At 41.6% G+C, this 12315-nt stretch overlaps 3 protein-coding genes across 4 annotated transcripts; 2 read left to right on the top strand and 1 right to left on the bottom strand.

Moving 5' to 3' along the window:
- Nucleotides 1–1567: 1567 nt before the first annotated feature.
- On the top strand, nt 1568–4356 carry LOC101465468 (polyubiquitin-like). 2 transcript variants are annotated; one of them, XM_076890467.1, is made up of 2 exons: nt 1568–2140; nt 3635–4356. In XM_076890467.1, exon 2 carries the CDS (start codon nt 3647–3649, stop codon nt 4118–4120), a length of 474 nt encoding a protein of 157 aa, XP_076746582.1. In that variant the 5' UTR covers nt 1568–2140; nt 3635–3646; the 3' UTR covers nt 4121–4356. The 2 variants fall into 2 exon arrangements, with proteins under 2 accessions (XP_076746582.1, XP_024660339.2); XM_024804571.2 differs by lacking the exon at nt 1568–2140 and adding an exon at nt 2155–3554.
- Nucleotides 4357–8582: 4226 nt separating this feature from the next.
- Nucleotides 8583–9425, top strand: LOC101484566 (polyubiquitin-like). Its single transcript, XM_004544561.5, has 2 exons — nt 8583–8864; nt 8945–9425. The coding sequence occupies exon 2, from the start codon at nt 8957–8959 to the stop codon at nt 9419–9421; it is 465 nt and encodes a 154-aa protein (XP_004544618.1). The 5' UTR covers nt 8583–8864; nt 8945–8956; the 3' UTR covers nt 9422–9425.
- Nucleotides 9426–9487: 62 nt separating this feature from the next.
- On the bottom strand, nt 9488–12041 carry pxmp2 (peroxisomal membrane protein 2). The gene is made up of 5 exons (XM_004544562.2): nt 11868–12041; nt 11422–11544; nt 11059–11221; nt 10215–10334; nt 9488–10111 (listed from the first exon to the last, which is right to left on the bottom strand). Exons 1-5 carry the CDS (start codon nt 11975–11977, stop codon nt 10043–10045), a joined length of 585 nt encoding a protein of 194 aa, XP_004544619.2. The 5' UTR covers nt 11978–12041; the 3' UTR covers nt 9488–10042.
- Between the last annotated feature and the right edge of the window lie 274 nt (nt 12042–12315).

A 12315-nucleotide genomic window follows, 5' to 3' on the forward strand; every position in this document is an offset into this window, starting at 1 on the left:
GGCAGCAATTAGATGGAATTGAACTGAATATCTACATTTAAACCTTGTAGATCTGGTCAAGGTGGCTTCCCGAAGTTCAAAGTGAGCATTAGAATGTGGAAGAAAAGTGATTTAAGTGAGTGAGAGAGAGATACAAACACTCACTGGGCTACTGTTCAGCTGTTCATTAACTCAAATATCTAATGCAGAAGAACTATGAACACACAGCTCATCGAGCCAGAAGGACTACAGCAGCAGAAGACCACACCGGGTATCAATCATGTCTGTGAAAAACAGGACACTGAGGCTATAATTCACACATGTTCACTAAAATTAGACAATGGAAGGCTGAGTCTCTATTTCTGCTGCAACATTCAGATAGCAGAGTCAGAATTTGGTGTTAATGACATAACAACATGGATCAGTGTTTCCTTGTATGAACAGTTCAAGCTGTTACTGCTAGTTTAGTGGGAGATATTTTCTTAGCACACTTTGAGACCCTTATTACTGCATCATTTAGTCACCACAGATTAACTAATTACTGTTGCTGTCCATGTCCATCCCTTTATGACCACAGTACCAATCTTCTGTTCTGACCATTCTGTTGTGTTTCCATGTAATTCAGATCTTAAAAAGAACATTTCTGGTGTGACATCAATACAATGTAGGAATTTTACATAATTTAGTCCCCCACAGACTCTACTATATCATATATGTGATGTCTGTTCCTGCATATATCACTGGCAGCAAACATTGTGAAACAATAAATTAATAAGTGAAAATGAAACATTGTGGCTGATGCCAATCTCCTTAATTCAAAGGAGCTACATCAGCAATAAATTGTTAATATAAGGCTCTTTATATTACACTGCTGCAGAAGTGTGGTTTGACACTGGAGTATTGTTAGCAGTAGCTAGTTAACATTTGCATTTATAAAAGAATTTAATCCAATGAATTGGCAAGACTATCCAAATCCTGAGTAGGAAGACTTCAGCATGTTCAGAATGCAGCAGCCAGTCCTTACATACACATTACTGAAAGGGAATTCACCATTAAGAGTCCTGAGGGTGCTGACATTACTGTGGTCATTGGAACAAGCTTCCCGCTGACCCGAGGTCAGTTACAACTGTCTGTACATTCAAAAGTAGACTCAAATCAGTTTTATTTTCACAGTGTGTGTGTGTGTGTGTGTGTGTGTCTCAGTGCACATATACAGTCAGAAGTTTTCTCCAGTATTGAAATAATCCGCAACACATCCAGTAGAATAAAGCGAAAAGGAAATGTTCATAAATAGTTTGCATATCTTTGTGTTCAAAATTAAACAGAATCATACTTTATTTGATTCCGAGTTACCAAAAGAGAGATCTGAAAAAAAAATCGGGATTTCCATATTTCTTAACCTAACACGCCCTTTGTAGGTTGCTCGTAAACACGTGTTTTGTTTTGTTTTGTTTTGTTTATAAAGAAGGATAGTCTCTGATCAAAATACCAAAAGCACCATAGCACTGCGTGATGTTTGGACACTAGAAACCGAAAGTTATTACATCAGAGTTCAAAAACGAATCTTAAGTGAGTGGGCGGGCGCTGATCAGCTGTTGTGTGAGCATCATTGTTTACCTAAAGATTTCCGACGTTTGTTTTGCCTCGATAAGCCATCCCAAGGTAGGAAGCTGGGCGAGCCTGCGAGAAATAACAGAAAACTCTTTTTTTCGGGTGTAATTTAAAGAACTATTTTTTAATTCTTTCAGACTACAGTCAAAATGAATATAACTATCACTATGGTGGGTGAGTTCCTTAACCTGAGGGTGAACCCACAGGACACAGTTGAATCTCTGAAAATAAAAATCTACGAGAAACTGGCAGTCGACCCTCAGACTTAGTGGATAAACCTGTTTGGTCAGGTGTCAAGGGGTTGTTTTGATCAACCTCCAAACGATCATTTGACGAGCATATGACGCATATGGGGGTTTCCAAAACAGCGCCCCTACAGGTGGCAGGACGCAACTCCACGCGATTTCGTCAGATTTGAAATATATATAATTCCATATTTAAAATGTTATAGCAGCATTTTTTTGTAGTTGCTTTAGTCTTTTATTTTTTATTGTTGACAGGCAACAGAGAGAGAAACAGGAAGATAAAGACTGACCATCCAATTTACTAGGTACATCTGTTCAGCTGCTTATAAACAAAAATATCTGAACTTCCGATCACAAGCTGCATATAGGTGCATTTAAATATGTAGGTAGGGCCAGTAACGCCTGCTGAAGTTGAAACCGAACATCAGAATGGGGAAGAAAGGTGATCTACGTTTGTTGCTGTTAGGTGGTATGCAGCCGAGGTGCAGGAGGTGTCAGTCCTGTCAGCTGAGAACAGGAACCTGATCATAGTTCACACAGGCTCAGCAACACTGGAGTTTTTATTGGACAACTGGTCTGAATCTCGATGTCTGCTGTGATATTCAGCCGGTAAAGTCAGGATTGGCATAAATATGAAAGCATGGCTCCAACCCGTCTAGTGTGAAGGGTTGAGAGTGGTGGTGATGTAATGGTAAGGGTTTTTTTCACTTTGAGACCCTTATTTCTACCGAGGATCATTTCGTCACCGCATTGTTGGTCACCATGACAATCCCTTATCACAGTGCACCCATCTCTGTTCTGCCCTTTCTGTTTTGTTTCCCTGTAAATCATGTCTAAAAAAGTACAGTCAACTAAAATTAGACTGATTTCTGCCTGGTAATCCTGTCAGCAGCTGTTTCCCAGCTGTTCATCCCCCACTTAGTGGATAAACCTGTTTGGTCAGGTATCAAGGGGTTGTTTTGATCAACCTCCAAACGATCATTTGACGAGCATATGACGCATATGGGGGTTTCCAAAACAGCGCCCCTACAGGTGGCAGGACGCAACTCCACATGATATCGTCAGATGGCAAATAAACAGCATTTCACTTTAAAGGGCTCTTTGCTCGGCATGCCAACGAATTTTAAACGTATTTCGTGATATCTAACGCAATTTGTTCTCCACAGAGTCCACAGTGTGATGTGTGTGCCCACACACATAACCAACAGTATTACCTTTAAAACACAAATGAATAACTATTGTTGCCATTACTGAAGTCACTTCTTTGATTACTGAAGTCACTTCTTTGTTTCCCAGTTCAGCACAGAATTATTTTTAAAATCCTTCAGTGGTTTTGACCCCCAATACATCTATTATAGGCCTACCCAGGTGACCAGATGCCCCTCTTTATGTGGGTTTGTACAGCATTTCTATTCCTTGTCCCACTTTTTGAGACAATGTCCCGCACTTAGACTGACTCCACAGGCCAGGCATTTTTCTTAAGTCTAGATTTTGTGAAGGAAAGGCTTTTTAATTACAGCATTAGAGCCAAGTCATGCTTAGACAATAGAAACTGAAAGTTGTTATGGCAGAGAGGGAAAACGAACCTTAGGTGAGTGTGAGGGTGTGGATCAGCTGAGGCAGAGTGTATATAAAGGCTGAGCCCTTCAACTTAGCTGCTGCTCGAGCATCATTTACGTTTCCACGTTTGAAGACTTGAAGTGAAAACGTCATCACAAGGTAGGAAGCTGATAAAGAACTGAAAAGTCATTTTTCCCCAGTGTGTGTGTTTTCTAATGGACTATTTTGAATTCTTTCAGACTACAACCAACATGGATATAACTATTAACATGCTGGGTGAGTCCCACACTCTGACCGTGAACCCAGAGGACACAGTTGGCTCTCTGAAAATAAAAATCTACAAGAAACTGGAAGTCAACCCTCAGACGCAGAAACTGGTTTTCATAAACGGCCAGAAGACCCCTCTCAACGATGACTCCAAACCCATCAGCTACTACGGCTTACAGCACGGCTCCCAGGTGTCCCTGCTGGTCACCGAGCCTCCTCCGCCTGCTCCCATCCAGGTGTTCCTCAGAAATGAAAAGGGACACTCCAGCACCTATGACATCAGGCTCGACGAGACTGTGAGCAACTTCAAGAACAGAGTCGAGGGGAGAGAGAGGGTGCCAGCGAGCCAGCAGAGGCTCATTCATGAAGGCCGGGAGATGCAGGGTGGCAAACTGGAGGACTACAACGTCAGAAACCACAGCACCATCTACATGTTTTTCCGTCTGAGAGGAGGCTGAGGACACTTTAACATGATTCATACACCAGAAAAAAAATGTATACTATAGAATCTTAATAAGTTTGACTAATCTTGTATTTATTTTTTTATTCACTGTTCTCATTATGTGTTGTGTAACAAGTTAGCAAATCTGTGTTTTCATTTGGCACAACGAACAACTGTAATTCATACAAATCAGCATTTTATGGACTCTGTCATGACAAATACATGTTACCTGCACTGATTACAGAGAATAAAGTTTCCAATAGAAGTTTTTCTCTCTTTGCATTTCCTGTGTCCGTGACAGCTCAAGAAGGGAGGAAGGGGGACTGTCATTCTTAAAGTTTATGAGACTCTCAGTCATATAAACTAATGTATTTTATTAGATAAATTTTAAAATATATATAATTCCAGTCAAGTATTTAAAATGTTATAGCAGCATTTTTATTTATTTATTTATTTATTTTTTTGTAGTTGCTTTAGTCTTTTATTTTTTATTGTTGACAGGCAACAGAGAGAGAAACAGGAAGATAAAGACTGACTATCCAATTTACTAGGTACATCTGTTCAGCTGCTTATAAACAAAAATATCTGAACTTCCGATCACAAGCTGCATATAGGTGCATTTAAATATGTAGGTAGGGCCAGTAACGCCTGCTGAAGTTGAAACCGAACATCAGAATGGGGAAGAAAGGTGATCTACGTTTGTTGCTGTTAGGTGGTATGCAGCCGAGGTGCAGGAGGTGTCAGTCCTGTCAGCTGAGAACAGGAACCTGATCATAGTTCACACAGGCTCAGCAACACTGGAGTTTTTATTGGACAACTGGTCTGAATCTCGATGTCTGCTGTGATATTCAGCTGGTAAAGTCAGGATTGGCATAAATATGAAAGCATGGCTCCAACCCGTCTAGTGTGAAGGGTTGAGAGTGGTGGTGATGCAATGGTAAGGTGTTTTTTTTTTTTTTTTGGGGGGGGGGGGGGGGGGGGTTTGTGCCTGTCCCGTTTGGCTCTTTTGCCATCAGAATTGTCGTCTAAAGGCAAAGAAAGATGCCCAACGGATTTACTTTACCAAACTGACCATCCCAGCCTTGCCGTAATGGTCCATTTGATTCACCTTTTATTGTTTATTTTATTTTCGCTTACTGAATACGGGACAGACTTGACTGGAGGAAAGAAGGGGAGAAAGAAAGAGGGAAAGAGAAACAGCTGAGAAGAGGGACGGGGGAGAAGGGCAAAAAACAAAAACCAACAGAATGAGCAGAAAAAAAAAAGAAAAAAAGAAAAAAAATGCATATATCAATCACCTGGGTCACCTGCTGAGAAAGAAAAAAGAAAACAAGCAGAACAGAACAAGAGTAATAGAATAAACAACATCACAATGATATATGGGAATATGACAGTAAATACTAAATATTAAACATTATTGTGCAGCACATAAGATCAACAGAACACAGTGTGCTTTGAGGTAGGAGCCAAAAAGGGTGTAGTTTGTGGGTGTGATCACCCGTGTGTACACCTGTGAGCATGGACGCGCTTGTTTTTTTTTTTTAAAAGGTTCCTTCATGTAATAATCTGCTAGAGGGTGTGGGGGGGCCACAGCCCCGTCCTCCAGGGCGTGAAGCAGGTGTGGAGGAGATCAAAACTCCAGACATCCAGAGGCCCCCAGAACACAAGAGACCAAGGAAGACCAACAGAGGGGCAGCCGCGCCACTGTCCCAGAAAGAGCTGAGGAGAGTCCCAGATGAGGGCTCACTCAGCAGCCGTGGAGCAGAAGCCAGGGGGGGTTGCAGTGACGCGCCCGTGAGCTCCGCCGGTAGCCAGCCGTGCCTGAGTGACCGAGCCCCAGGCCAAGAGGCCGGGGGCACCCCACCTCCGAAGTGGCCCGAGCGAGCCCCAGGCTCCAGGCCCCGATAAGCGGCCGCCAAGGAGTGAGCCGGTGTGTACCTGGACGCCCACCCCCGGACACAAAGAACCACCAACGCACCGATGTCTGAGGGAGTCCGCCACTGGCAGGGGAAGTGGTGGTAGGGGGAGATAGGCCTCCAAACCTTGGAGGGCCTGAGATGTCCCCAGAGAAGTGGCGTCTGACACCCAACCTGACATATAGACACAGACATACAGGCACACACATATACAAACATCCATTCCCACCCTTTTTTTTTTCTTAGCACACTTTGAGACCCTTATTTCTACCGAGGATCATTTCGTTACCGCATTGTTGGTCATCATGACAATTCCTTATCACAGTGCACCCATCTCTGTTCTGCCCTTTCTGTTTTGTTTCCCTGTAAATCATGTCTAAAACTAAAAAAGTACAGTCAACTAAAATTAGACCGATTTTTTCCTGGTAATCCTGTCAGCAGCTGTTTCCCAGCTGTTCATCCCCCACTTAGTGGATAAACCTGTTTGGTCAGGTATCAAGGGGTTGTTTTGATCAACCTCCAAACGATCATTTGACGAGCATATGACGCATATGGGGGTTTCCAAAACAGCGCCCCTACAGGTGGCAGGACGCAACTCCACATGATATCGTCAGATGGCAAATAAACAGCATTTCACTTTAAAGGGCTCTTTGCTCGGCATGCCAACGAATTTTAAACGTATTTCGTGATATCTAACGCAATTTGTTCTCCACAGAGTCCACAGTGTGATGTGTGTGCCCACACACATAACCAACAGTATTACCTTTAAAACACAAATGAATAACTATTGTTGCCATTACTGAAGTCACTTCTTTGTTTCCCAGTTCAGCACAGAATTATTTTTAAAATCCTTCAGTGGTTTTGACTCCAATACATCTATTATAGGCCTACCCAGGTGACCAGATGCCCCTCTTTATGTGGGTTTGTACAGCATTTCTATTCCTTGTCCCACTTTTTAAGACAATGTCCCGCACTTAGACTGACTCGAGTCAGTCTAAGTGCGGGACGCCTGGACTGCCGTCTGTGGTCTTCAGCATGATCACAATGTGTTATTTATGTATTTTGACTGGCTTACAATGACAGGACAGTAAGCATTATCAGTGCACATGCAATAACCAAAACCGGTTGGAAAATCCCCTGGAATTAACAGCAATCGAGAATGAATTGCTTTCTTCTCTTCTGTGTTATTATGATGTGCAAAGACTAGCCATAAAAGGAGTCTTTTAGGTTGCCCCGATGAGACGATGTAATTGTTTTACTTTTATACTGGTAAAATGTGAAGGATTATTCATACCATTGTACTAGTCATTTACAGACATGCAAGAAATTAAATGCATACCCTGAACTCTTGACCCGTACACGAAGAGATATTGTTGCACTTTGCTGCCATGCTATATATGCTAACACCATGCCAATCAGATTACTTCTTCCATGTGAGGGTGAAAAGGTGACCCTCCTGGATAAGATGGCAAAGGTTTGCTGCGTTTTGGTGAACATGTGCCCCAGTGTGTTAGTAAAACCAGGGGAAATGCTCTTGTTAAATACTCCTAAAAGTCTTGTGCTGTATATGCAGTGATACATTTTCAAAAGAGACAGTAAATTACAGAATGCTAGCAGTGGGTGATATTATATAAATGCTGTCATCATTTTATGTGAACATTTTGTCATTTGTAAACTATACATGACACTGATTCTACATTGTAACTGATGTGATGTTCTATAAACTGGTTTTAATTAAAAATAGGTAAACACCTGATTTTTTCTTTATTCAACTTTTGAACAGTGGTAATTAGTAAGTACATAATCAGTAAATGCAAATTATTTACAGGCCCCCCTAAATTAAAACATTATGGGTTATTCAGAACAGAACTATGCTTGGAAAAATATTTTCCCATCAGTTGATCCAACTCCTCCACAGTAGCAGGTGGAATTTTTCTGTTTTGAGGACGGCTTCTTTTACCTGTCACTACAGATGGTCTGTTTATGTTTTGATTGAGAGCCTTTTTTTGGGCAGCTGAAGAGGAGAAGTCTATCTTATGGCCAACCTCTGGCTGTATCTTGGTCATATTACCCAGCAAAACCCAGTATGCAGGTTCCTCTGTAACAGTCCTTGTGCCAGAGATCCTCACTGTTGCTTCTACTTTAAACAGAAGAGCAGGGACATGGGTGCAGCTCTCCGCGACTCCAGCCATACAGCTGCAGTGGGCGGCTTCAACCTTCCCTGTGATGCTCACAATGACCCATGGCTGAAATGCCGGTTGATTCAGTCTTTGAGAGTGCAGTACCTGAAACACACACAGGCAAAGTTCAAGACACGAACTTTAATAAGCCAAGGCCGACACAAATGTGTTGTGTCTACGTTCAAATACATTAATCATAAATGTAACAAATAAAGTGTTTTTATGTATCCATCTATAGAAAGCTGCATGTTATATTTTAAATCTGCATGTTTCTTTTTAGAAACCTATCAGCAAAAGACTCAAGTATGTAATGCAAGGATGTAATCACTTTCAAAAGTGAGAAAGCATAAAGTTCGACTTTAAGTGACAATTGTGGACACCTAATATGATAAGGAGATTCTGCAGGTCATGCAGGCATTTTTCTTAAGTCTAGATTTTGTGAAGGAAAGGCTTTTTAATTACAGCATTAGAGCCAAGTCATGCTTAGACAATAGAAACTGAAAGTTGTTATGGCAGAGAGGGAAAACGAACCTTAGGTGAGTGTGAGGGTGTGGATCAGCTGAGGCAGAGTGTATATAAAGGCTGAGCCCTTCAACTTAGCTGCTGCTCGAGCATCATTTACGTTTCCACGTTTGAAGACTTGAAGTGAAAACGTCATCACAAGGTAGGAAGCTGATAAAGAACTGAAAAGTCATTTTTCCCCAGTGTGTGTGTTTTCTAATGGACTATTTTGAATTCTTTCAGACTACAACCAACATGGATATAACTATTAACATGCTGGGTGAGTCCCACACTCTGACCGTGAACCCAGAGGACACAGTTGGCTCTCTGAAAATAAAAATCCAGGAGAAATTGGAAGTCGACCCTCAGACGCAGAAACTGGATTTTCTGAACGGTCATCCCAATGACGACTCCAAACCCATCAGCTACTACGGCTTACAGCACTGCTCCCGGGTGTCCCTGCTGGTCACCGAGCCTCCTCCACCTGCTCCCATCCAGGTGTTCCTCAGAAATGAAAAGGGACAGATGAGCACCTACGACATCCAACCCGGCGAGACTGTGAGCAACTTCAAGAACAGAGTCGAGAAAAGAGAGGGGGTGCCAGCGAGCCAGCAGAGGCTCATTCACCAAGGCCGGGAGATGCAGGGTGCCAAACTGGAGGACTACAACGTCAGAAACCACAGCACCATCTACATGACTTTGCACCTGAGAGGAGGCTGAGGACACTTTAAAATGGTTCAGAAAACCCATGTATGTTATTTAATATTATAAACTTGACTTAACTCATTTATCATATTTATTAGTGCTTTTATTTTGGAAAAACAAGAACATTCCCATAGACCGTACAATATGGGTTCATTAACCAGTTTGCAAAGCTGTGTTTTCTTTTGGCACAACAGATAAGTAACTCATACAAATCAACACGTTGGTGATTCTGTCATGACAAATACATGTTAACTGTACTTATTACAAAGCATAAAGTTAACAACAGGAGCCTACGTCTCTTCACATTTCCTCTGCCTGTGTCAGCTCAGGAAGGTGGGGCTGTCATTCTCAATGTTTATGAGTCATATAAAGTAATAGTTTATTAGATCTTACACTGTTAAGATATAAATTTCAAGTCAAGTATTTAAAATGTTACAGCAACATGTGGTAATGGTTTCAGTCCACTTTAAATTTAATCACAAGCGCTTGTGTATGTGAAAATTAGTGACCAGATTAGGCACAGATTTATGGCAGTAAACGTAACAGTCTGTTGTATGATCTCAGTTTTAAGGCATTTACAAATATGCCAAAACTGTTTCCTGAAGATGTGTTTTCTCTAGAGACGTCTTGGTAGCATCATTTTCTCACAGATGCAAGGTAGGCATACCAAAATAAGGCGATCATGTTGGCAAACAGCACTCGGAACTGAAACCAGAAATGTACACAGAAACAGAAGGCGCGAAGAAATTAATTACATGTGGCGACAGAAAATAACTCATTCTCTGATGAAATGAAGTGAAATGTGTACCTGAACAGGGACAAAGTTGATGTTTATGAACTGGAAAGGGGTCCAAACTTTCCAGTTCATCTTCAAAGCGGTCCAATAACTTCTTCTCATCTTCTTTTCAAAATCAGTCCATCCTTTAGCCTAAGGGACAGTGGTTACAGTCATATTACATGCTTATATATAAAATCTTTATATCGTGGACATGATAATTAATACTATGGTAAATGTCCAGGTTGAATCGGGTACTTTGCCAGGTTCTTGGTGTCAGATGAGCATGAAAATGAGTTCACTGTACTCAAATGGCCTCCACAATCAGCAGATCTCAATCGAATTGAGCACCTATGGGATGCAGTGGAATTGGAGACATGCAACCAACAAATCTGCAGAATCTGTGCGATGCCATCATGTCACTACAGACAAAAATCTCTGAGGAATGTCTCCGGCACCTTCTGTGCCATTAAAAAAAAATCAAGACAGTTCTGAAGACAAAAGTAGATCCAGCTCAATAGTAGCAAGGTGTCCCTAATAAATTGGCCAATGAGTGTACATCATAGTGCCAGTCCAATGTTAGGACATATGTATGGCATTAAAGCTTGTTAAGATACTGGCAATGGTGTGTATAATGAACAACAAAAAATTGTTGTTCATTGAACCACAACAACTACGCTTAAACACCATTCCAGTGCAATGAAAAAGCAAAACTGGACTCCTAAGTTGTGTGAGCTGTTTTGATAAATTAAGAAATAATTAAATGAGGTGAGGGCCTCTGCTGCCTCAGTTTTGACATGACTTTTTTTTGCATTAGAGAGCAGGTGTCCCTCTATACTGAGCTAATTTGAAAGCAATGGTGTCTGAGATGACCCACCTCCAGGATGTTCATTACAAAGTAGAAAAGGAGCAGAAAGCCCGGGGCAAAAATAAGCCGGTCCAGCAGCAGACGTTTGACTACACAAAACCGATCTGTGGTGGGAATCCATACTTCCATCAGCTGGTAAAACAAGTGGCTCACGGGTCCTGTAATAAGCAACCTGAAACACACAACAAGGGCAAATATGAATAGCAGAAGAACATCTAAATGTTATCACATAACTGTGTTATCACAGACACCAATAACATTGGACAGTGTTCGATTAGTTTTATCAGAGTCTAACTGGAACAACATCACAATCACAGACCTGCAGCCTTAAAACAAGTCAGTGCTCAGTCTGCTTTCTTTACTGGATCTCACCCATAAATGGCGTAGCGTGCAGCTCCAGCTGCATCGATATTACTGACAGGAGCTCCCTTCTGGGCTTTTTTTCTCGCCTCCACAAACTGAGACAGAAGGTTTCCTAAAGCAGAGAGGATGCCACTGAAAATACAAAGGACACACACACAACTGTCAATAAGTATCAATAGTCCACTTGCAAAAGACTTAGTGGGGGAGGTTTTCAGGACAGATGCTGATTGGCTAAAAGCAGTGCTGTGACAAAATGAGTGTGCGTTCAATGCAAACAAAGTCTTAAAGAACCTGAAGACGAGCAGGAAACAAAACACTGATAAAAACACTTTTCTTAGTTACAGTGTAATAAACGTCCCAAGAAACCTGACTACAGTACAGTGGTTTGGCTGTCAGTAAATGGGAGCTTCTAACTTGCAACACTGTCAAAGTGCAGAAACGCGACGTGTACTGACCTGGTTACAGATTTAGTCAGGATGGGGTATTTCTTCAGGAGGACCAGGTACTGCTGGAGTAACCTGAAATGTACGGAGGAGTCCCGCACGGAGCGGCTCTGCACGGGCATTCTCAGTTTTCTACCTGTGTGAATATTACTACCACTACCGCCTCTCTTCCTGTCGACGTCATTGCGTCACTGGTGGCGCCATGCATTGACGTCTACATCCGAAACAGTTCGGAAACGAGCATGAAAAAGAAAGAAAAGAAAAAAAAATTCACCTTAATTTCACCATCCACCATTAAGCAATAATTTTGAGTAAAATGCAGTTGAAATACGTAAAATAAAATGTTTATTTAGTAAATAATTAATCACCCTTGGTATAAACTAAATATATATCAATCAAGTACATTTCATTCGACCAGATTTAATATTTTAAATTGCGTGTATGCTAGATGGGAAATGTA

Source organism: Maylandia zebra, linkage group LG12, assembly GCF_041146795.1.
Source record: "Maylandia zebra isolate NMK-2024a linkage group LG12, Mzebra_GT3a, whole genome shotgun sequence".
In the NCBI taxonomy this organism is placed as follows: domain Eukaryota; kingdom Metazoa; phylum Chordata; class Actinopteri; order Cichliformes; family Cichlidae; genus Maylandia; species Maylandia zebra.